This window comes from Lytechinus variegatus, chromosome 4 (genome assembly GCF_018143015.1).
Source record: "Lytechinus variegatus isolate NC3 chromosome 4, Lvar_3.0, whole genome shotgun sequence".
In the NCBI taxonomy this organism is placed as follows: Eukaryota; Metazoa; Echinodermata; class Echinoidea; order Temnopleuroida; family Toxopneustidae; genus Lytechinus; species Lytechinus variegatus.
This window is the reverse complement of record NC_054743.1, coordinates 64,045,167-64,071,746: the sequence shown is the minus strand read 5'-3', so window position 1 is coordinate 64,071,746 and position 26,580 is coordinate 64,045,167. Positions and strand designations below refer to the sequence as shown.

Genomic DNA, 26,580 nt, shown 5'->3' with positions numbered 1-26,580 from the left:
CCAAAGGTGTTGTATGACATCTATAGGTGTAAAACTAACACCAAAAATTTAACACCGGTGTAAAATAAATGATGTGGTCCTCTATGTACACCGGTTAACACCACATTTTTTTGCTGTGTACTACTAGAGGACCACCATTAATCAAGAAAAATGCTATTTTATTTTTATGTCAGAAAGATGGGAAAACCGCCCATCAGTACGAATTCCTCAAAAAGCGAGAAAAATAATCGGGTCTGGGAATTAAAGGTATTGTTTAACTTTGTGAGCAGCCGATTTAAAAAATTCTCAAACCAAGATGAAACATGTGTACAAGTGCATGTATTAGAACTAATAAACCCTGAAAACAACCATTATTGAGAATGAAAAGCTAAAACTACAAGGCAAACCCTGATTTTGTAAATAGGCGTCTTATAGACGCCTAAATAGTACACATAAGTGTATGGAATGAAATTAAGATGGTGTTTCCGGTCACTTTATATTTCAATTTTTGAAGCACTAAATAATTATTTTCGAACGCAATTTTTTCTGGGTTTCATTTTTGTAACATATCACAGACACAGGTGACAAGTATGACCTTCTAGCTCAGATTTTTTAAAAGTCAAACCAATGTTAACCAATCACTTTAAAGGAAACTTCACCGTGACAAAAGTTTGTTGCAAAAATATTAGGAAAAACATTTATAAAAAAATATTAGTTATGGTTTGAGGAAAATCTATCAAAGATTAAAAAATTCATTCGAATTTTAAGTTTTTTGATATGTGACATCTATATGATATGTAATATAAAATTGTTCATTACTAAAAAAAAGATTCTTCAGGAACGGGTGTGAATGCATGTTGGTATATTCTAGGTACAATACAGTAAAAGCCATTTTCATTTATTTTGAGAAATTAGCATTTCATTGATTTTTAACTAAACGATATGGGAAGCTGCTAGCATATGACGTCACAAATCAATAGATTAAAATTCTAAAATCTTTGATGGATTTTGCTTGAACCTTCACTCTTGTCTAAAATTCCTGCTTTTTTACGATAAAGTTTTTGTCAGGGTGAATTTCCTCTATTAAGTAATGGGCATATACCGTCTTTTGATTATGTAATAACATGTCTACCACAAAAGAGTGCGCACTCGCTGCGCTTTGTCGTCGTGGTATGTGAAAGGTTCCATGACATTTGGTCCGGCGACAAATGCTCCGATGGAAAATCTGCACTTTAAGCCTAATAAAATAGACAAGTTCGTAGTTACTTCAGGGACAATTTTCGTCAAATGACCTTTCATTTCTTTCATTATGATAGGCAGATTTCAAAGCAAGATATTACGCAAGCTTGCCTTTCATAGCAGGATGAAGAAATTGAATAGACCAGGTGGGTGTTTCCTAAAGCTGTTCGTAAGATAAGAGCGACTTTAAGAACGACTGGTGATCCCTTCTTGCAGTGAGATGTATATTGAATTGGCGATGGTTTAGCGCGTAAGAAAGGATCACCAGTCGTTTTTAAAGTCGCTCTTAACTTACGAACAGCTTTATGAAACACCCACCAGGTGACTAGAATAGCACACCAATGAACACTTTATGAAGATATTTGTTGCATTCCTCCTTTGAATGCATATCATAGCATGTTGCACAATGTTTGTTTGTTTGCATTTATTTCTGCGTTCAAAAACACAATACAAAACTATTTATAATTACAAAATACAAAATAATTCATAATATAAACAATGTGGTCATATTACATAATAAATACAAATAAGGATGTGAGTATAAATTAATCTTTTATAAATGTAAACATATGCATATAATGTAATAAATGAACGCAGGAGACCGCCATCGTGAGCGGTTAGGCTTGAATTGATGGCGGCCTCATAAAAGATTCGTGACTAAGATTGTACTTGGCAAACTGTGAAATACCAGTCGTTCGTGGACGCATTGCTGTTTTTTGTGGATGTAAACGAAAACCACAATTCAAGAGAATATATGAATAAACAAGACATCAAAGTTGGTGCTTATCTCATTAGATTTTAAACCGCCATGTCACTTTAGTACAAATGACCTTCCTCTGATCATGCGCAGAAAGGAACTACGAACTGGCTTATACCTAAACCTTCAGAAATAAATAAACCATAATCATTATTATTTACATTATTCTGAACCAAAACTCTATTACCATCCTAACTCTAAACCCTATGCCCTCGAGTTAATAAAACCGGAGCAAACGTCGCAGGATCAAATGTCATGTCAATATATACAATTAGAAACCTTTCACATGATTGGACCTCATATGACACTCTCCCCCCCCCCTTCTCCCCATTATTGGTAGATCTCACTTCTTTGTTTTGTACAGTACGACCTCCCCTCCTTCCTTTTTAACGACCGTGCATACATATATTCTTGTCAAAATGAACACCATATCCATAATGACTGTCGCCATCATCATCCTTTCCGTCGCTGCATGACGCCATTGACATCGTCGAAATCATCATCATAATAATCATTATCGTGACCGTCAGGACATCATCCTTATCATTATTCATAATCGCAATCACAATCAACGTTATCAATCATCTTATCAATATCATCATGCTTATTATAATATCAACATAACCAACAAGAACGACATCATCAATTATCATCATCACCAATATCATCACCACCACTACCATCGTCACCATTACCATCACATCATCATCGTCGACATCATCATCATCATCGTCGTCATCACAGTCTTCGTCATCACCGTCATGGGAAATTGCCGATTCGTCTATTGCCAACTTGTCCACTCATAACATGGTCTACCTTCATGAAGTCTAATGCCACTCTGTCCATCAACATTTCGTCTATAACAGTCATTTGGTCCAATAACCATTTGATCCAATAATCACTACGTCTAATCACCAGTTCGTCAGTATGACTATTTTGTCCTGTAACTAGTTGTAGTAGTCCATGGTCCGATACCCATTTTCTTTTAATTCATTTCGCCCAATTAACACTTAGTCCAACTTCGACCAAATGGGGGTATGGACGAAATGGCAATTGAACCAACTGGTCATTAGAGGGAGATGGTGAGTGGACGAAATGGAGATTAGACCATGTGGATAGTGGACGAACTGATTGTAGACGAAATGGTAGACGAGTTGGTAATTGGAAGATTTGGCATTAGAAATAACCCTTATCATCACCATCATAACCATCACCAATCGCAATCACCACCATCTGACCATCATCATCATTATCATCACAACCATCATCGTTTTATTCTTCCTTAACAACAGCATAGCGACAGCAATAGGATTCCGACGCCTTAGTGAGAATAAGTACAATTCATTTATTGCTGATACAATGATATATTGCATTTTAGAATTTAATTTCCTGGTGCACTCCCTTCTGTATGGAGCCATCTGATGAAGCCAGAAAATCAATTGCTTCCTGAAAATGGGAATTATATATTATTAGGCGATCAACATGATCTACCACCATAAGAAATGTATAGCGAAACCACGGAATTCATTCCAGATGATCGACCTACAAGGAGAATTTTTCACCTTTTTTTTATAAAGATACATAGATATATAACATTATGCAGTTCCACAAACTGTCCTCTTCCCAATAACCTTATTTATTTTATGCTTTTCTTTCTTGAATTCTTATTCTTTTTCGTTCATCTTGTCCTCTTACATTATTCGTTTGTTGCTAATTCAGACTATCACAAAGTAAACCACCTCATGGCCTTTGTTGTTAGCCCGTTCATATTTTTTTAAATTAAATATTTACCTTTTCCGGAATATTAATATATTTGTATAGTCCTGCTAGAGCAGAGATGAATTGGTGAATTGCATGAAATAAATTGTTCAAAGCATGTGAATATGTGAAGAACTGCTACACCCCCCCCCCCCCTATTCGTCTCTTCAACCAGACAGTGCAATTTCTAATATTCGTCCTCTTCCTCCTCTCCCTCTTCGTCGACGGAATCTACACCGACTTCTTCATAGTCCTTCTCGAGAGCAGCCATATCTTCACGGGCCTCAGAAAATTCTCCTTCCTCCATACCCTCTCCGACGTACCAATGGACGAAGGCACGCTTGGCGTACATCAGATCGAACTTGTGATCGAGACGGGCCCAGGCCTCGGCGATGGCGGTGGTGTTGCTCAACATGCAGACGGCACGTTGAACCTTGGCGAGATCACCACCAGGGACGACGGTGGGTGGTTGGTAGTTGATACCGACCTTGAAACCAGTTGGACACCAGTCGACGAATTGGATGGTACGCTTGGTCTTGATGGTAGCAATGGCGGCGTTGACGTCCTTGGGAACGACATCACCACGGAATAGGAGGCAACAGGCCATGTACTTGCCGTGGCGAGGATCGCATTTCACCATCTGGTTGGCGGGTTCGAAACATGCGTTGGTGATCTCGGAAACCGTCAACTGCTCGTGGTACGCTTTCTCAGCAGAAATAACTGGAGCATACACAGCAAGAGGGAAATGGATGCGTGGGTAGGGCACCAAGTTAGTCTGGAACTCGGTAAGATCGACGTTTAGGGCGCCATCGAATCGCAGAGAAGCCGTTATGGACGAGACGATCTGGCCGATTAGGCGGTTCAGGTTGGTGTAGGTGGGACGCTCGATGTCGAGGTTACGTCGGCAGATATCGTAGATGGCCTCGTTGTCGACCATAAAGGCACAGTCGGAATGCTCTAGAGTAGTATGGGTGGTTAGGACAGAGTTGTAAGGCTCGACGACAGCGGTAGAGACCTGAGGAGCGGGATAGATGGCAAACTCCAGTTTGGACTTCTTTCCGTAGTCGACGGAGAGACGTTCCATAAGCAAGGATGAGAACCCTGAGCCAGTTCCACCACCGAAGCTGTGGAAGATGAGGAATCCCTGGAGACCTGTGCACTGGTCAGCCAGCTTCCTGATGCGATCTAGAACTTGGTCAATTAGTTCCTTCCCGACCGTGTAATGACCACGGGCGTAGTTGTTGGCAGCGTCCTCCTTGCCGGTGATCAGCTGCTCAGGGTGGAAGAGCTGACGGTAGGTACCGGTTCGAACCTCATCTATATAGAAAAACAAGATGAGCATTTGTATTTTTAATAATCCATCAATACCAGTGGAGTAATTAGCCAATAATTTTGAGGGGCAGACGTTGCGTATGAGGCAAAATTCCCCTACTTTTTCAAATAAAATACCTTTGTGATTTTGAAAGAATGTTAAGAAATAATATTATTTCAACACCATTCCTTAAGATCACTTTTCTTTTAGTATTTTTTGGTCGTGAACTTTGGGGGAGTCCAACCCTCCCCATCTGCACGCCAGTGTTATCATTATCTTATCCTAAATTTGAGTTAAAGCGTGAGGTATAGGGTTACACTTGTACAATCTACCCCCCTCCCCCTTCACGCGAGTGCTTAGATAGCTATTTGGGTATTACGCATTAACATTAGTATTACCATTTTCATGATTAAAAGAAACATTTTTTGTAGTTTGAAAAGTAGGGGTTATAATCGTACAGGTCACCCCTGCCTTTCCGAAAATAGGGGGGGGGATATATCCCACCGATATCCCCCGGGATTTATACCAGCGTACACATTATTGTAAATATTAATAACTTCTCATACAAACCTACGTGTTTACTTGTTTCAAGCTCGTCTTCCGTGTCCGTCTACATTTTTGTATATAGTTGTAAATATAATTTGATTATAATTAGTATTGAAAATAAGTTTAGGGACTTGCCTTTTATAAAAGCTTTGGTTTTCTTGGCAAGTCCGTCCGTTCATTTCTACATTCTTTTCATAGATAAAATAATTGCAAGACACTTTAGTTGTTTGATTTATATTTAACATTTGTTTCGAAATGTCATTATAGTGAATATGTATTGTTACTTTGATTATATTTTGAAAATTCTGTTGAACGGAAATAAATAAATCTAAATCTAACTTATTTTTTTAATAGAGAATGAAAAAAAATTGATTTAAGAAGTCTGTTCATCACCTTGGGCCTTGCTAAGGCTACTTACTACTCACCGACTACGGTTGGTTCGAGATCGACGAATACGGCACGGGGGACATGCTTCCCAGCTCCAGTCTCACTGAAGAAGGTGTTGAAGGAGTCATCACCACCTCCGATGGTTTTGTCTGAGGGCATCTGACCATCAGGCTGGATGCCATGCTCAAGGCAGTACAACTCCCAGCAGGCATTACCGATCTGGACTCCGGCTTGGCCGACGTGGATAGAGATACATTCACGCTATAGTAAAATAAATTTCAAAAATGATAATTAAGGAAAGGTCAACAATATTGTACTACATAATATTTTTCGCCTAACGAATTGTACATGTTTAATAAGAATTCGCTGTTCCAAGACAGGGGCCGTGGTTCCGCGGCGGCTGAGGGACTTCAGCATCCATCCGCATTTGATTTTATTTGATTTATTTTATTTCCACATTTCAAAACAAAAAAAAAAGTTTATACAAGTATATTTTTTTCAATATTACATAATAGACAAATATTATTGTAAACATAATGAATAATGTACATAAATCATCATAAAATATCAACTGTACTGTGAAAATTATATCTATATATACATTTTCTTTAATTACTGAACATATATATATGTATATAGAAATGTGGGAGAGCTCCATCTTAAGCTTGAAAGTGATGGAGGCCTCAAAATAAACCGTGTAAACAAATACCGTGTTATTTTGGTTTGGTCACCCCCCCCCCCCTTCAAAAATTCCCCGAAATTTAAGAAACATAACAGAAAACCACACCCGCACATCCCACACGAAAAATCAATGAATCAGGGACCCCGTTTCTCAACTCCTGGACAAGTTAGTCATATCTTTATCCACCAACCACGGAGTTAGTACCAATCCTACTAAACCCGCTTCACGAAAGGCTTCCTAACTAGAATCTTAACTAACCAGAAAAATCCCAGATTTCGTCATATTTTGATGGCAGAAAACTGATCAGATTCACGTTGTATATTTATTGTAATTGTGACTGCTTCCTTTAGTCTGACAAGACTGACTGATGGTGAGATTCTTCGCCTTTTTTTTAGAAAAAAAATATTTTGGATGATAGAATTCGATAGAGGACACCGACACGGCCCGTGTAAAAATGTTTATTACAGAGTTGGTTGGCCTATTTAAAACTCATTTTGAATACATCAAATTCATTGAATTGTGTTAACATGTAGTTTTATCTTAACATTTCATCATGCATGCTCTTGTTCAGCAATTTTCTGTGTTTTTCATTGTGAGGCTTTGTGGGACGGATTTAAACCCTCGAACGACCTGCAGATTCCGGCTTCGTATAAAGGTGAGAGGCGTTTATATAAACATTTTTTTTATTTATTGCCATTGATATTTATGATCACTAAAGTATAGCATTGCCCTTTACATACTTTACGCTTTAATTTGATATGTAATTCGTCATATTTTGTGACTGGCAATAAATGTAAACTTAAAATGAAATTATATATATATATATATATATATATATATATATATATATATATAAAGTATATAGCAGGGCGACTAAGGCGTAACATCAATTTGGACTGAACTCAGTATCTATTCTTTAAAACAAATAATGATGGTCTAGAATATCTATTTTCTTTATTTTTTTAAGTATGTTTTTATTGTATTCTCTCAAATCAAAATACACATTCCATAAACAAGTTCTACAAATTATTTGAAACATGATTTTGAATTATGGGTCATTCCATGCCAATTCACCCAATGGAAGTGCAATTTTGCACCTGACCCTCTCGGAATTCGTTGTAAATTGGTATACATAAAATTCACCATGGCCCAAGCACAAAACAAAAAAAATTAGTCAAATCGGTCCATCGGTTCTCGCGCTACAGCCCGCCCTTTTCTCCTTGTTTTGACAAAAATGGGTGTGACCTTCAACTTTCAATGGCCATTGTGTCGTAACGTGTTGACCAATTTTCACGAAACTGGTACCATTTAATAGGAAATTCAGAGAGGAATCCAAAACATGCATCAAATAATGTATTGGAGCGATTTATAAGGTTGTGACCCTTGACCTATTCTTTGACCTTGAATTTGACCCCCGGACAAATAATTTTTTGACTTGATTTTCGTGTATGTTAATTATTTGTATGATATTGACAAAATATGTTAAAAACAATGATGATATTTTATTTCTTCACCTTTAAAAACTCTTCCAAAGATATCATGAAATTTCACTCTAGTCCCACATACTGATATTCATGTTAGTAAAGTGTTCACCAGTTACATGATTTCTTCCAATCTTTAAGTCACAGTATGCAAACACATGACAAGAAATTAAGCTCATCAGTTCACAAATGAAACATTAAACATTTATGCTCATGAATAGGTATCTGTTTAGGCATTTTTATGTTCAGCAATATATATCATATATGTATATTAGGGATCCTTAAATAAGCATATACTCAACAATTTGATGATAAAAGTACCGGGTAAACACTTTACTAAGAAGAATATATACATATATGATATATATTGCTGAACATCAAAATGCCTAAACAGATACCTACTCATGAGCATAAATGTTTAATGTTTCATTTGTGAACTGATGAGCTTAATTTCTTTTAATGTGTTTGCATACTGTGACTTAAGATTAGAAGAAATCATGTAACTTTTGAACACTTTACTAACATGAATATCAGTATGTGGGACTAGAGTGAAATTTCATGGTATCTTTGGAAGAGTTTTTAAAGGTGAAGAAATAAAATATCATCATTGGTTTTAACATATTTTGTCAATATCATACAAATAATTAACATACACGAAAATCAAGTCAAAAAATTATTTGTCCGGGGGTCAAATTCAAGGTCAATTAGAGAATAGGTCAAGGGTCACGACCTTATAAATCGCTCCAATACATTATTTGATGCATGTTTTGGATTCCTCTCTGAATTTCCTATTAAATAGTACCACTTTCGTGAAAATTGGTCAACATGTTATGACGCAATGGCCATTGAAAGTTGAAGGTCACGCCCATTTTTGTCAAAACAAGGAAAAAAGGGCAGGCTGTAGCGCGAGAACCGACGGACCGATTTGAATAATTTTTCTGTTTTGTGCTTGGGCCATGTTGAATTTTATGTATACCAATTTACAACGAATTCTGAGACGGTCGGGTGCAACCACTGGGTGAATCCAGATGGAATGACCCTTATACAATATATCCGTATCTCATATAATTATACAAATTATACATCAAACTTCAAAGATACTGGAAATTAATACTTATGGTTTCAACAATTACAAAATGAAATATTAACAAGATGTATATTAATGACAAGGGAGAGAAAAAGGATAAAAAGGTGATGTTCTAACCCCCCCCCCCCCCCGGTCTCCAGGTAAAGAGCACCCTCCCCTTTATGCCTCCTTTACATGGAAGAGTCTCAATTTCTCCAAACTTGTCATCGATAGATGCAACGTGAGGAAATAATATCATGAATACGTCACAACTGATGCCGATGCATAAGGGCCACATCCACTTTTGCAGTGCTAATCCTAATTCTTTCATTAAATACAACATTGTTACGACGAAAAGATACGGTGAAATGTTACAAATTAATATGTAGAAAATTACAAATCAAAACAGAACCATTGACTTACCATGTTGAGATGTGTTTAGTAAGATTCCAAACTTCTTGACGATTCAAACGATAACCTCGACGTGTGATGCGTATGAGGCTCTATCGGACTTTAAACTGGCTTTGAAAATTACCTTTGGGTTATAGGAAATATCTGAATAGAGTTTGATACTTCACTGCCCAGAGATTCACCCCCCAGTGGACATACTGTATAAACTAGGTGCACACTTGAGTAATCGGGGATAATCTGTAGACGTAAGTAACCATGAAAACAATGTATTTTGTAGCAATCACTAGGAAACAGTGATTTTTTTTCAACCCCACACCCACTTAGCATGGTTCTGGGGTATACGGTAACTGAACGTGCTGAATGGGATTAGTTTGAAATGAAATTCCGCGGTTTAATACAAAGTGAACTCTAACGACCCCAACAAACCGACGAGCCCATGGCAACCAAATTTTATTTATTCATAAACGATATCATGGACCCTCCTGCAAATGGTTTGAACACGATCAGGGCTTTTCATCTGAACACGACCGCCGATATTCTGATTTTTTAAAATCTTCTTGAATGCAGGATTTCAATGGCTTGCCTAAAACCTCTTCTTAGGGCTTGCCAGACATAGCAACGCATATTGTTGAAATATGAATTCAATCCTTATGATGCTTTCATACACAACCGGTGAGTTAGATACGTCGCTACGTGGGGTACCTCGGTTTAAGCAAGGCACTTTGCAAACGGATTTTTTCTCCCAGTTATTATGCCCAACGATGTTTTTTCGGAAAATTGGGGAGACCAATATTAGCGACAAATTTATGACGTCATAATGAGGAGCAAAAATGGCGTAAGGAGCAATTTTGTTTTTAGTTAAGTTGCGAGCAAGTGAAAAAAAATGAACTTATTAAAATCAAGATTAATTTCGTAATAGGTTTTGACTTAAAATCATAAAAAAAGTATCATATTGTCATTTCTGTTGGTCGTGAAACTTTTTTGGTAAGGGGGCGGTGTGCCCCTACCCCTCTACATACCAATGATATAGGCCCAATTGGTTGGCTGCTGAGCCCTGCTGTCATCGAAAACAAAAAAAAAACATTACAAAATAATAATAACGGTCCACACATTCCTGTTTTTCCCAAGCGCTCTGGAACCAAATCTTTGTAACTATAGATACCTAAAGAAAAAAGTAAACAACGTTTTTTTTCAACCGTACAATAATCGGCCTTACACTTTCGTCGAGGGTCATCTGTGCACGATCAAATGTAGATCAGACAACCCATTGAAGTGATAAATGTAATTGTTACGTCATGACGGCCATGCGATGGTGGTACTGATGTACAGATCAGTGAACGGTGGTAGGCAAATGATATCCATAAAGGACCTGGGAGAGAGAGAGAGAGAGAGAATAGGGGAAAGAGAGAGAAAAGATAGAAAATACTTGTCTCCCCCCCCCCCCTCGATCCGCCACATGATATACAAATAGATGAGGGGCCTTTCTATCGAACACGTCCATGACGTCTATAAAAACACGTGACGCACGCTCTCCAATCATCCGCCCGGGTTGGACTCGGAACCCCGATCTGTTTTTCAACAGGTAGACGCTTTGCCGATTAAGCCAATTCGCTCCGCTTATACCTAAGTCACATTTACCCAACGGAAGCCGCGTACGGCGAGTCCAAAACGGCCGTTTTATTCATTCCTGTTCAAACCAATGAGCTGCTTGTACAAAAATGTTAGAACGGCTGTTTCGGCACTCGCCGTACGATCCCTGTAGAGAAAATGTGACTGAGGTATGTCAGCTTATCATAGTTTGACTGGATTCCTAGAAGACCCAGTGGCTAGTGCCTCTAGTCACAATGAAGAAACCGATTTCAGAGTATTCAATTTCTTTACGTTACATCGAATGACGGAACATTGGTCGGTTTGAATTCGGTCTCGGTGGTGTGGCTGCAGCAATTACAGGCATGACAGGAGGCAGTTTCAAAAAGTCTTGCAATCAAACGCAACTCCAAAACTCACTCGCAACTTGAATTTCAACCAATCAAAAACGCGCATTTGTGACATGCGCTTGACTTTTTTTAATTGCGGTGAAGATAACTCTTCATGCAACGGCCTACAGATAAGAATACTGCAAAGATACAGGGGATGACTCTTCCACAAAAAAATATTGATATTGTGTGAAGGTCGAGGGACGTTTGAGCGTCGCCAGCAGTCGGTATTGGACATGTGGTCTGTCTGTCTGCACGAACAAAGAAATCAGTTAATGAAATATCGATTATGAATCAACCTCAAGTACGAATCCGGACACCTTACGAGTCATATAGCATGTATAGGCAAGATCAAAGGCGACAACTGGCCTCATTTTTTTTGTGATTGGTTAGAGTCCCTGATCTCCCCAGACCAGTGGGTGTCGCCCCGACCCCCATTGGCTGAGAGCTATCTACAAACCATTGATGGTCAGAGCCATAGCAACGGGAGAACTGTATAAAACGAGCATCGCCTTCAGTGAGTGGACATACTTTCATCTTTTGCTGTAGACACGTCGCACGTCGAAGGCATCTTGTGAATTTCGGACATCACTGTCAACAATTTTTAATTTTTCCTGAACACTTAATAACTCAAGAACCTCAATATGGTAAGTTGCCTTATTTCATTGTAATACCATTGACTTCCTCACGTACTTTTGTATTATTTGACTTTGTTTAACACCCCCCCCCCCGGATTGTACACTCCAAAACAGTAAAAAAAAAACCGATGTCATTGAATTATTGGCTAATATATAATTGATATATTGATATTGACCCGGATTAATTTTATCCCCACTCACTTTCTGAAAATCAATAAGTCATTATTTACATTTCGTCTTCATTTGTTTGGGTTTTTTTTATAAGTGGTCTGCTAGGGCAGCGACTGTCGAGGCTGCATGCCTATGAGGGACGGCGCCATACATGACGCTTTGTTAAGGACATCAGCGACTCTTTGGCCGGCGTTTGACCGGTCTCAGCAGGGGCCGCAGAACGGTTTTACAAGTAGGGGGGGCTGAGCCAAAATTGGGGCTGACCATACAAAAAATAACAATCATATGGTAATTTTTCCGTTTTTGTACACGGTTTTGGAAAAAAATGGGGGGGCTGAAGCCCCCAGCCACCCCCCCCCCCTCCCGCTTCCTCGGCCCCTGTCAGCTTGAGTCGTGCCTGTTGCGGTCCCTCAGAGGCACCTACTGGTGTTTCTATATCTATGTGATATTTTGATTACTGTATTAAATTCACTGTAGAAAAGTGTCCTGGGCGTATATTGTAATATGCAGATTTGCAAATAAAGTGATATACAATCAAATACACTCTATTCTGGTATATGAGGCATATATGCATTGTCTATGTTTTTATGAAATAATGAATTCTATCGTTTTTAATCGGGGGAGTTAGATTCGTTTTAATGATATTTTTTCATGTCCATTTCCTTTTGTCCCCAATAATTAGTCATAAAACAGCGCCCTATCAATGTTATTATCATCATTAACAGTTTTTCTTAACATTCATGATGGGTATAAGTTTTGTGACGTTCTGTGCTTTTGTTATTTACCCCTTGCTCCTAATTTGCTTATTACTAAAAGGATGGGGCTTTATGGCTGTAGAAACAAAAAATAGTTTCGATCAAATGCCTATATCAGTTCCAAATTCGGAGTCATCTGACGGTAGATCTATACATTTATACTTCTTGCAAATCGTGTTATTTTTATTTATTGTTGGTGATGAAAAACAGATCAACAATCCACTGCAAATTCACAATACATGGTAAGATTTGTGTAAACTCAGCTCCTGAGGATCTGAATTAAAAGACCAAAAATTTGAACTCCAACCACGTGACTCGACTTGGGAGTTTTTCTTTGTTACGATTGATTTTTAAGACTTCAAATTGATTTGCGATTGATTGCATGTCTCCCTACACACTACCCCCTTATTGACCGCCCCTATCAAAATCTACAAAGTCCAAACCATGATTAAGTTGGCAATATTTCTTCATCGCCGTTGCCATGGTAACGTACAAGCAGGTGGTGTCGTGGTTTAATGAGACCCGAATTATTACCTAGTTAGGAAGTTAAATCGATTCTTCGTTGATGAAATAATTCATGGTGTGCAAAGAAAACGTGCCGCTCTAGTCAGGCTGCAATCTGCCCTGGTGTCGACGGGCTCGTAAGATTAATAATGCAACTGATATTGCTTTTTATTAAATGGTGATACGGATCCTGATCAATTGATTGGCTGAAATCTACCACGTGACCAGATATTTATTCTATAATAGTGCTTCTGAAAATTAGTTATGACAGTTTCTATCCATCGGTCATGGTTTTGATATGAGGATGACTTATCAAATACAAGGCTCCATATCACTGTCTTATAAAAAGATAATGCACATCAATTTGATCGGGCAGTAGAATAATTCGGGGAATAATTACACACACTTATTACCATGGTTACCTTCCAAACAGTCCAATAATTTTCTTAGTGCTAAAACTGTTTCAAATGCCTTTTCAGCTGATCCTAGTGTGTATATTTCTTGCATAATTTATGCCCTTGATGATCTTGACAACGTACACTATTTATTCACTAGCTTTCATTGTAACAAAAAGATTGACGCCAATGATCAGGTGCCAATACCGTCACCCACTTCCCCACACAGAATGTATCCTTACACTGTATTTTATTTCATTCATATCCTAGCGTGAATGTATCTCTATCCACGTCGGCCAAGCCGGAGTCCAAATCGGTAATGCCTGCTGGGAGTTGTACTGCCTTGAGCACGGCATCCAGCCTGATGGTCAGATGCCCTCAGACAAGACCATCGGAGGTGGTGATGACTCCTTCAACACCTTCTTCAGTGAGACTGGGGCTGGCAAGCACGTCCCCCGTGCCGTATTCGTCGATCTCGAGCCAACCGTAGTCGGTAAGCAACATAATATTATCTTGATTTCGCATAACCATGATAACTAGATGGATGCCAACAGAGAATACCATTTTGATTGATGGTCTTCCCAAGGTGTTACTCTCAAATCGATAAAGATCTGAATAAAAGCCAAGCAGATCAATAGAAGCGAACCTTCAAAATCAATAACTGAACAAAGGGCTACATCATAGAGAAATGTCAATATACCTTTACGCCAACAATACCAACTGTCAAGCAGAAAAAAATCAGGTAAAGCGCTGATGTGGTTAAACGTATTATTCTAGACTGATTTGCATTATATTATCGTTCTTCATTACATTGTACCAACATTTATGGATTCGCCATATTTATCATGTTTATATAATTTTTACAGATGAGGTTCGTACTGGTACCTACCGTCAGCTCTTCCACCCTGAGCAGCTGATCACTGGCAAGGAGGATGCTGCCAACAACTACGCCCGTGGACACTACACCGTCGGAAAGGAACTGATCGATATTGTCCTCGACAGGATCAGGAAGCTGGCAGACCAGTGCACAGGTCTCCAGGGATTCCTCATCTTCCACAGTTTCGGTGGTGGCACCGGATCCGGCTTCACCTCTCTGTTGATGGAACGCCTTTCCGTCGACTATGGAAAGAAGTCCAAGCTCGAGTTTGCCATCTATCCCGCTCCCCAGATCTCTACTGCCGTCGTCGAGCCATACAACTCCATCCTGACCACCCATACCACCCTCGAGCACTCCGACTGTGCCTTCATGGTCGACAACGAGGCCATCTACGATATCTGTCGTCGTAATCTCGATATTGAGCGACCTACATACACCAACCTGAACCGTCTCGTCGGTCAGATTGTTTCATCAATCACTGCATCTCTTCGTTTTGACGGCGCCCTCAACGTCGATCTGACCGAGTTCCAGACCAACTTGGTGCCCTACCCACGTATTCACTTTCCTCTTGCCGTCTATGCCCCGGTCATCTCTGCTGAAAAGGCCTACCACGAGCAGTTGACCGTTGCAGAGATCACCAACGCCTGTTTCGAGCCCGCCAACCAGATGGTGAAGTGTGACCCTCGTCATGGGAAATATATGGCATGCTGTCTCCTGTACCGTGGTGATGTCGTCCCCAAGGATGTCAACGCCGCCATTGCTACCATTAAGACCAAACGTACCATCCAGTTCGTCGACTGGTGTCCAACTGGCTTCAAGGTCGGTATCAACTACCAGCCACCCACTGTCGTCCCTGGTGGTGATCTCGCCAAGGTTCAACGTGCCGTCTGCATGTTGAGCAACACCACCGCCATCGCCGAGGCCTGGGCCCGCCTCGACCACAAGTTCGATCTGATGTACGCCAAGCGCGCCTTCGTCCATTGGTACGTCGGAGAGGGTATGGAGGAAGGAGAGTTCTCTGAGGCTCGTGAGGATTTGGCTGCTCTCGAGAAGGACTACGAAGAAGTTGGAACTGATTCCGTCGAAGGGGAAGGAGAGGAGGAAGAGGGCGACGAATATTAGCTTGCCGTTAAACCCTAAATCATGGATTTGGTTTGAGCAAGTATCGTTTTCATCTAAAACAGTATCTACCTAATTCCTCGAGCTTTCCCATGTGGGAGGGAAAATATGATTCCCATTTTAGTATTTGAAATAAATGTCTACCTTTGACATAACTCTTGGCAAAAAGGACACCTGGCATTAAATGTGCAATCAGTCGTTTCTTTGTGTTCGGAGTGTACGAGTGAAATGCAGTGACTGATGCAGGACTGTTCTATATCAGTTTGACACCAGTTTGATTTGTTCGACTATTGTGATGATGATGTTTAATGATGATGATGATAATGATGATGATGATGAATGTGACGTTGACGATAGTGAAGATGATGATGATAGTGATGATGATGATGATGATGATGACGATGGTGATGTTAATAAAGGGGATGACACCGATTATGTATGATTATAATGACGGTACTGGAGGATGATAGTAATGATAATGATGATGGTGATGGTGGTGGTGGCGATGATAACGAAGATGGAGATTAGAATGATGGCTTTGTTTTGATGATGACGACGTTGATGATGATGGTAATGGTGACGAAGAAGGATAATGGTGATGATGAAATTGGCAAAAATGGTAATGACGACGACGATGAAGATGATGATGATATGATTTATGACGAGTGGTAGGGGAAAGAAATTGTTTGTTATGCATCAGGTGACGGCAATTATCAAGTTACCTGGATGACGATGTTGGCGTTTTTAAATATCCTTATTAGTGTTTTGTTGCTCCGCGATACATAACAGATTCAAGAACATAAAAAATGTATTGTCAAACGCCATGCAATTCAAAGAGCAACCACGAAGACTTTGTCGACACTTGGTAAAACAAAACAGCAGTTTCGTTATGTAATCCTGACAAACGGCATATTTGCGATTTTTCGTCACATCTGAAACGTAGGACGAAACTGCTTTTCCAGCACGCCAATTTTCAACAGACATCGCCCATCTGTCCATTGTCATTTGATGTGCATTTTCAATATGTTTACTGTGTTATTGGATTCGTTCTGCGTCGCGGTTAAGGAAAAAAATCCCCAATTATCATAAGGACGACCTGCAAAATACCTTTGTCTATAATATGCCTATGTTGAAACTACAATGGACGCGGTCATGACGGTGGGCTGAACGAACGATTCATCGTGTTTGTAGAGAAATGTCCACCTTATACCTACCTTGAAATCTCATTTTGATAATACATGATATAGGCAAAAAGAGATTGGAAGCAGGGCTAGATAACATCAACAAAAAGATTACTTTTTATCAGAAGAAATAACGAGAGAAAGTGGTGACATTAACGGAGAGAAAGAGCGGGGGGAAATCTTAGTTTAGAAGGTAAGGATGGGAAGAGGATACTGAAAGCCAAAGGTGGGGGAAATAGAGGGAAAGAAGGTGGAGAAGAAAGAGGGTATAGATAATTCACTGTAAGAAAATTTATCCTTAAAATAAAAGGAGTTCCTGCAGCAGAGTCTAGAGAACACCTGTAATCTTACCGGATTGCGTAATCTCACAGGAAACTGGTATTTGGTGTATGGAACCGTACAACCTTTCCCCCTTTTTAAACAGACCTGTTCTCTCAAATTGCAGAAAAATTCCTTTACAGAATGATTCTGTTATAGCTTTCTGCAAAATCTTTTTTATTCTGAAAAATCATGTTTTTTTTTGCAGTGTAGATAATTAAATATAGAGAGAAGGCATAGAATATCAAATTGATGGTGGGGATCGGGTGAGCGACGGGCTGTCACACCTACAAGTTTTAGACCCGTATTTTCGTGTTATACCTACACAGTTATGTCAGTCAGTTATTAATAATCGTGTTTCTGGGAATCCTAAATTCCTTGATACCAATAAATGCAATTTGGGAAGAACACAAAATTATTTTTTTATCATCATGAGAGAATTCTTACTAAAAATACAATTTCTTGACATCAAGAAGTATAATTATTTGATCAAAATATGTGTCCTACGTGCGACGACATACTTAAAATGAGAGATTGTTATTTTATAAATGAGGGTGCGTGGGGGGGAGTCAAACAGAGATATTGTCGAGGATAACTGACTGAGATCATTCATTCATCAGCATGATTAGTATTTGGCGACGACTTTAACATGTTTAACGTGAATCGAACGTTTGAATCGGTTCCCCCATTACCCCCGCAAAAAAACATTTCATGAACAGATTTATTCTCACATACATTTATTTTGCAGCTAAACCAATCATGCTAAGGAAAACGGCTGGTGATACGTCATTCAAAGATAATTTGCTTTTTCTTCCAATATTTCTGACTCCGAATTTAAGTAGAAAGACATCTCCCCTTGCTTTCTTTAATACTATATATCTCACTCGTTCCTCCTCCCACCCACCTAAGCCTCCTTCCCTCTTCATGCTCTTTTCGTTTTTTTCATTCTATTTCTCTCTTTTTTTCTTTTCCTCTCATCTCGATATCCCTAGTTTCTCCCCCTCTCTCTCCCCCTCCCCCCTCTATCCCCCTCACTCTCTCTCTCTCCCTCCCTGCCTCCCTCTCTGTCTACCTCACTTTTTTTCTCGTTTTCCTTTTGATATAGCTCATATTGATACAAACATATACAGAAGTCACACGACTCATGCTGGTTTGGTTGTCATATTGTTGTTGCGAGAGGGTGTCAAAATCGTTCATGTACACAAACGATAAAGGAAAGTTCTCAAGGTTTATTTAGTTCCTTCATTATACACGAAACATTAACAATTCAAGGTTTAGCATTCAGAATAAAAGGATAAAATTTAAAGTGGCGATTAACATACGAGAAACCTATAATGACTTCATACTAATTTACACATAATAATTCTCAAACGGCCGTGATCCTGAATAGAGTAGCCGGGGGGGGGGGGGGGGCGCTCGCACATAATGGCAGTATGGGTATATGAAACCATTAAGAGCCTCTTTTCATGCCTTTGCCACCCGTTCAACCCGTTCTTCCCCGTTCTTTAACTCCTCATTTCAGGAGTCAGTTCCCAAGCACCCATATTTTTTGCACAGGGCCACCTAACACACCTAACTTCGCAACTTCCGTTCTTAAGGGTATGGTTTCAGAGTTTGAGGCCACACACCCCATCCTTTCCAAATTCAAGTGCCCCCCCCCGCAAGATTGGCCCACTAGTCAAAAGGGAAGTTACGTCAAAGAGGGGGGGGGGGTTCCCGAGAATGATAAATACTTAATCATGTTAATGGAATAAAACCAAATGGAACATCCGTTCTTTGCATGCGACAAGGATACCTGGCAACGATACTGTTCTCTATCTCTTGCACTTTCATGGTCTTATTCAGGCACCAAAATCAGAGGTCACCTTGCGTAAAGGCAATATATAAATATATGTAATTTCATGTTCGGCTGAATTCTATTATACATTTAGTATTTCAAGATCTCAGGAACTTTCCCGTCAGTTAACGTAAAGTCGCTTAAACACTCTCAGTGTGGTAAGGGGAAAAACGTTTATGGTTGAATTTCATATGCCACTGATAATATGATCTTATAGTAGGCCTGTTTGGCAAAATAATGTAGCTTGCCTTGTTGCTTGAAAATTTATCGTGGGAGAGAAAGTTAAAAACAAAATGAAATATTGCACGACCTGTGCATTTATTGCTCGTTGTAACCAACTCTTATATAGGGTTGGCCGTTACAAAATCACTGATGATTATAGCTGGAAATCCATAGTCATGATAGTAATGAGATATGAGCTTCGAAAAGTGGTAATTGATTAGAACAAATTGTCATCATCGTGATCATGGTCGTCAAACATAATGATCATGATACTGTGATAGCATTACGCTGGTGGTGATATGTATGTTCGCCCTTCTAATTTACTAAATCCATCGATATTTATGATTTTTGGAGGCTGAATAAATTCTCTTATCATAACCTGAACATACTGAATGTAAATAGAACGGAGGACAAACATTTAATTTTTGTAAATTGCTTGATACGAAGAATGGATACAGCCAAAGGGATCGAGTGAGCAATGAATAAGTGATTTAATATGTAAACATAGTTTCGGAACACCGACTCACGCCTCACCCCCCCCCCCCCCCCGCCCGCTGCCAATCTTTACGAGGCTACCAGATAGTGCTACTTCTAATACTCATCAGCTTCCTCCTCCTCTCCCTCTGCGTCGACGGAATCAACGCCGACTTCTTCGTAGTCCTTCTCGAGAGCAGCCAAATCTTCACGAGCCTCAGAGAACTCTCCTTCCTCCATACCCTCTCCGACGTACCAATGGACGAAGGCGCGCTTGGCGTACATCAAATCAAACTTGTGGTCGAGGCGGGCCCAAGCCTCGGCAATGGCGGTAGTATTACTCAACATGCAGACGGCACGCTGAACCTTGGCAAGATCACCGCCAGGGACAACGGTAGGTGGCTGGTAGTTGATACCAACCTTGAAGCCAGTTGGACACCAGTCGACGAACTGAATGGTACGCTTTGTCTTGATGGTAGCGATGGCGGCGTTGACGTCCTTTGGGACGACGTCACCACGGTACAGAAGACAGCAGGCCATGTATTTGCCGTGACGGGGGTCACACTTCACCATCTGATTGGCAGGCTCAAAGCAAGAGTTAGTGATCTCGGAAACGGTCAGCTGTTCGTGGTAGGCCTTTTCAGCAGAGATGACTGGTGAATATGTGGCAAGTGGGAAATGGATACGGGGATAGGGCACTAAGTTGGTCTGAAACTCAGTAAGATCGACGTTGAGGGCGCCATCGAACCTCAGAGAAGCAGTGATGGAGGAGACGATCTGGCCGATGAGACGGTTCAAGTTGGTGTAGGTAGGTCGCTCGATATCAAGGTTTCGTCTGCAGATATCGTAGATGGCTTCGTTGTCGACCATGAAGGCGCAGTCGGAGTGCTCGAGGGTGGTATGGGTGGTTAAGATTGAGTTGTAGGGTTCGACAACAGCCGTAGAGATCTGGGGAGCGGGATAGATGGCAAACTCGAGCTTGGACTTCTTTCCATAGTCGACGGAGAGCCGTTCCATCAACAGAGAGGTGAAGCCAGAGCCGGTGCCACCACCGAAGCTGTGGAAGATGAGGAATCCCTGGAGACCTGTGCACTGGTCAGCCAGCTTCCTGATCCTGTCCAGGACAATATCGATCAGTTCCTTTCCGACGGTGTAGTGTCCACGGGCGTAGTTGTTGGCAGCATCCTCCTTGCCGGTGATCAGCTGCTCAGGGTGGAATAGCTGACGGTAGGTCCCAGTGCGAACTTCATCTGAAATTACATCATATTGTATAGGTGTTGTTATTATTATCGTCGTGTTTGGACATGTTTATGGGGAAATAGATTATTTTCGATCTCAGTGTTCAAAATTATCCACCCAATATATTAAGTTAAATAACATGAATATCATATTTCAGCATTTTCTTCATGAAACGAAACGGCATTTGACATGTTTAAGAGCTTATTATAAATGAATCCTTGGAAGGTAACCTTACCAACTACGGTTGGCTCGAGATCGACAAATACGGCACGGGGGACGTGCTTCCCAGCTCCAGTCTCACTAAAGAATGTGTTGAAGGAGTCATCACCACCTCCGATGGTCTTGTCTGAGGGCATCTGACCATCAGGCTGGATGCCGTGCTCAAGGCAGTACAATTCCCAGCAGGCGTTGCCCATCTGGACTCCGGCCTGGCCGACGTGGATAGAGATACATTCACGCTGAAAAGAAATATGGAAAGGGGGTTATGTGGAATGTGGATTACTCCAAATCCAATAATGTTCTAATTTGGAGGTGACTTCATGACAAGAAGATTATTGTAGCTGGAATTTAGTGAACATTATACAAATAGCGAATAGGCATGAGTGCGATGGTGCGAGATTTCGCATGAGGTGAAAGAAAGATGCTCTATTCAACGAGGCGTTAGCCGAGTTGAATAGAGCGTTTCTTTCTTTCACCGAATGCGAAATCTCGCACCATTGCACGAATAAGAATATTCGCTATTTGTGTTGTACAACGCCTCGGAATCTAGCGAAAATATGAAAAAACACAAGAGTTTTTCCCTCCAGTAATCTATGAAAAGGGAGCAAAAATATTGAAAGCAAAAAGCAAAATCCCACAAGCCGGGCCCACAAGCGCACATGATCTTGGACAGCATGCGCATTTAGCCAGCGGGCTGTACGCGCATTGTTACCTTATTCAATGAAATCGCATTGTGACGTCACCTCCTAAAGCCGTGCAATGGTACATTTTGGACGGTACATTTTGGATGGTACGTCTTGTGTGCAACGGTACGAATGTGTGACATTCAGCCTCCCATTTGATCGCGTACAACAAGCTAAGTAGGCGTTGTACAATTATAATTGTACGCGATAACGTAACATTGAACAGCATACCTGACATACATGTAAGAGGGAGGGGCATTATACGTGTAAGGGGGAGGGGCAAGTAATTTATGATTGCCAACCTTCCCCCATCAACCCTTTCTTTCTGCACAAGGTCATGATGATGATGATGATGATGGTGATGATGATGATGATGGTGATAATAATGATGGCGATGATGGTGATGGTGATGATGATAATAATGACGATGGCGCTGATGATGATGGTGGTGGTGGTGATGACGGTGGTGGTGGTGATGATGATGATGATGATTATGACGATGATGTTGATCATCATGACGATGATGATGATGATGATTAACAGCATTTGTATAGCTCCATAATTATGTCTGTAAAAATCATTCAAAGGCGCCAGCTCCCAAATATGTCACACATTATTCAAAAGTTGCTAGAAAAGATAGGTCTTTAGTTCGGATTTGATAGTCTCAAAGTTGACACAATCGGGAAGTTGGATTGATGTATCTGTCATCAGCATGGAAATCATATCATGAAACAAGTAGTCATAGATTTCAATTACTATTGTGCATTGCGCCAATCACATGCAAGTATTTCAGTAGCTTATAACAAATAGTCATTGAACAGCACTGACTAGTTTCGTGAAATGCTCCATTGTTGTCAGCACAACCAACTATTGACCTACTACAACGGCACAACCTACACCAAGCAGTATCCTAACAAAAAATATCTGTACAGTGATAATTGTGAGGGTCTGGGAGATGGGGTAAATAACTTTCTGACATTTCAAACAACGTAGATTGGAAATATGATTTTAAGATAAAGTTTTAGATATCAATGAAATACATATCTTTCTCATTTTCTGATATGATTCACCCTTTCACATTCAATTCATACACTTAATATCTCCTCGCGACTTGCCGTAAAACGTGACGTTGCACGCGTAAACTTTTAGTTTATTCCGTTGCTACGATGGCACACGGAGTATAGATGGTGATGTCACGTAAAGCATGGGGGTAATCAATGAAGATATTTACACTTCTTGATCAAAGATGAGTCGTTTGAAAATTTTATGGCCACTATTATCATGATTATCAGATAACGCCATGTCAAGTCGCCAGGAGCTATCAGTTCGAAAGAATCTATCTTTGATTTTATGGAATTCTTCTGATAAAATTCTGACGGCAAGCATAATAAGTTATGAATATTATCCATGCCCAAGATATAATGATCATGATAAGGAATAAGCTTATCCATGTCTGAGATATACTACGACTCAGCATTCTCAAATCCGTTTTACCAATATTCTCTGAAGGTGTTGTTTGTCTTCTTGTAAATGACTTCAATACAACGTGTGTACTGTAAAAAAAATTACTTTCTATTCATAAACATACTGGTCAATCTCTTTTTCAAAATACCAGTCAACCAATGAATCTAAGGTTAATGATTATTTTTTTAGAATTTTTCCTTTTTCTCACATGTTTTTGTGTAAAATATGTTAACTATCAAGCCCACATGGACTTTCTTGAATTCCCTTGTAATGGTATTCATATTTCACGTTTCTAAGCATTTTCAGCAGGAAATTCGACGCGTGTTTGGTATAGACAGGTTATAGCCTTTGCCACGTGATGGGCCCTTGAAACCAATTGATCAACTGCTTTAATTTGAACGTTGCATGCAAAGTTCACGGATCATGAAAATCATAATCAATATTTGTGGTTTCCAAGAGATAACATCAAATGGGGTGATTTCTACTTCGAGATATATCCTGTACTTTGGACTGCACTAACAGACAGGTTGGCAAATATGTGCATAGCCAATAATGGGAATATGCGAGAAATCAAATGATAGAATTCAGGATTTGCACGGCTCTGATTTTCCGGGTACATTTCGTGATAACGGTCTCTGTTTTATTCAAGACAGATGTTGTAGCAACGGTTCAATGAGGAATCTCGTTAGTCCAATTAAAATTTCTCAATTTATACATGCATTTTTGGCTTGCCATTAGTATTTAACAAACTCCAATTACTGATTAGCCAGCTCATTGTCTGTACACTGTTAAAAAAGCCGCGATTTTACAGAAAAGAGAGAAGATTTTGCAGAAAGCAATTTAACAGAATCGATCTGTAAATTCATAAACAATTAATAAAATATGAATTTTTCTGCAATTTTATAGAACAAGTGTGTTTAAAAGGGGAAAAGGGTGTTTTGTTTAAGGAAATTTGTAAGATTCCATACACCAAATACCGATTTCCTGTAAGATTACGCAATCTGGTAAGATTACAGGTGTTCTCGAGACTCTGCTGCAGGAACTTCTTTTATTTTAAGGAAAATTTTCTAACAGTGTATGTGGAGACTTTCAGATTCATATCAAACGAGCTGTTTGGCTTAGATGTACCGCTATCTCATTTCAAAGAATGCATGCAACAGACGAAACTTAAAATTTCTCTCACCAAAAGTAAATTATCCTCTATGATATTGAAATTGTTCAAACACTTGGGGGGAAAGATCATTTGCTTTTGCATGCCTCACTTTGTGGAATAACCTTTCTGAAGACATAGGAAAAACTTACCTCTGTCGAAACTTTCAAAAATCTTCTAATAACTTATTTTTTATTTAAGTCTTAGCTCTTCATGCGCCTTGAGCACTCTACAGAGAGGATTTGACGCTTTATAAGTCACATTATTATTATCATTAAAATCAAAGTTTCTAAAACAATTGCTTCTGAAATACAAATGAAATGATAATGAGATTATGAATCTGGTTTGGTTTATACATGTAGATCTTTGTTAGCAAACAAGTTATAGGATTGGGGGAAATTTTGACTGTTTTCCCCCTTCCGCGATTGTCAATGAGAAACCTGGTTTATCAAGAAACGATTCGTCGAATATCGCACAAATTGCTCGAAAAATCAAATGAAATTATTGATATTATTTCGTGTTTAATTTTGTTTTACTATTTCTAAAAGAATCATAATAGGAAATGAATACTGCAAAAAAATACTTCATATTTTGGCTGAAATGGTCATTCATGACAAAATTCTTGGAAGTTTTTAAATTAACAATAAAAACGTGAAATGAATATTACAGTATGAAACACTTCACAAAATAATGAGTAAAACACCACTCAAATGTACAATTTAAATAGTATTATTCCTAATTGAATGTAAAGAAGTTTATCGAAAATAGAATGAAGATTGCGAAAAATTTGTTACAAAATCGGGTGAAATATATTTGAATTTGAATTCCTGGCATTTGATAAAGTGAATAAATGAGAAAAAACAAATCCCAAGACAGGAAGTTTATATGAACATCAATAGTGGTAAATCATCTGTATGGTAAATTATCACCAATCAGTATTATTGATGGTACTAAAGGAAATATTCGTCTTACCATGATGAAAGTTGAGTCTTTGAACAGTAGTTATGTGTGAATAAGATGAACAGTAATTTTCGCAACTGCTTTCGACGTCTGATGTGCCGCGAGCAATCAACCAAAATGACGGTTTCCCCTCGAGGGCGTTATTATTTACTATTCACCTGTTTGGGCAAACCATAACTCCGTTGCCGTGTATAATGCATATGAGATAAGAAAAGTCGTTTCTATGGTTAACGATGCACTCCGCCACGATTGGTTGCTCGTCAGCCAATACAAAGCGAGAAGGTGTCATACCGTCTTAGTTCTCTTTAAATATGCACAACGGCATAAATGCATTATCAGATCTGTTTGGGGACACCAGCTAATTTTCTGACTTCTTAGGTTTACAATGATGCCCTTTAGTCGGCAATATAACGACAAGGCGGGTTCTCAAAAGCAACAGATTGTCGACGGACACAGCAAACACACGGGGTACATTAAAATTTCTGACTTTGTGACTCAAGCTCCAAGCCTGTGGGTAGGTAGAAATATGAATGTATGAAATCAAAATAATTTTGTACAAGATTTCATTTCACTTCGGATGTTTTTCTTTAAATAAATTATTATTTTTTACTGCAGTATCTCTGACTCCCAAGAAGTTGCAACTCCCCGGTATATATCTGGATACATTAGCTTTATATACATGTTCTTTCATGGCCTTTAATCATGTTAACTGAGCGAAACATTCTTGAAGTTAGTTTCTAACCTTATCCCAAAAGCATTTGTCTTCATCTAAAGCTCATC

The 26,580-nt window shown here is 39.5% G+C and overlaps 3 protein-coding genes across 3 annotated transcripts; 1 reads left to right on the top strand and 2 right to left on the bottom strand.

The window, feature by feature from the left end:
• Positions 1-3,300: 3,300 nt before the first annotated feature.
• On the bottom strand, positions 3,301-9,739 carry LOC121414515 (tubulin alpha-1 chain-like). The gene is made up of 3 exons (XM_041607722.1): positions 9,631-9,739; positions 6,017-6,239; positions 3,301-5,050 (listed from the first exon to the last, which is right to left on the bottom strand). Exons 1-3 carry the CDS (start codon positions 9,631-9,633, stop codon positions 3,921-3,923), a joined length of 1,356 nt encoding a protein of 451 aa, XP_041463656.1. The 5' UTR covers positions 9,634-9,739; the 3' UTR covers positions 3,301-3,920.
• A 2,358-nt stretch (positions 9,740-12,097) lies between these two features.
• Positions 12,098-16,224, top strand: LOC121414514 (tubulin alpha-1D chain). Its single transcript, XM_041607720.1, has 3 exons — positions 12,098-12,241; positions 14,328-14,550; positions 14,924-16,224. Exons 1-3 carry the CDS (start codon positions 12,239-12,241, stop codon positions 16,054-16,056), a joined length of 1,359 nt encoding a protein of 452 aa, XP_041463654.1. The 5' UTR covers positions 12,098-12,238; the 3' UTR covers positions 16,057-16,224.
• Positions 16,225-20,186: 3,962 nt separating this feature from the next.
• Positions 20,187-25,922, bottom strand: LOC121414513 (tubulin alpha-1 chain-like). The gene is made up of 3 exons (XM_041607719.1): positions 25,813-25,922; positions 21,560-21,782; positions 20,187-21,335 (listed from the first exon to the last, which is right to left on the bottom strand). Exons 1-3 carry the CDS (start codon positions 25,813-25,815, stop codon positions 20,203-20,205), a joined length of 1,359 nt encoding a protein of 452 aa, XP_041463653.1. The 5' UTR covers positions 25,816-25,922; the 3' UTR covers positions 20,187-20,202.
• Between the last annotated feature and the right edge of the window lie 658 nt (positions 25,923-26,580).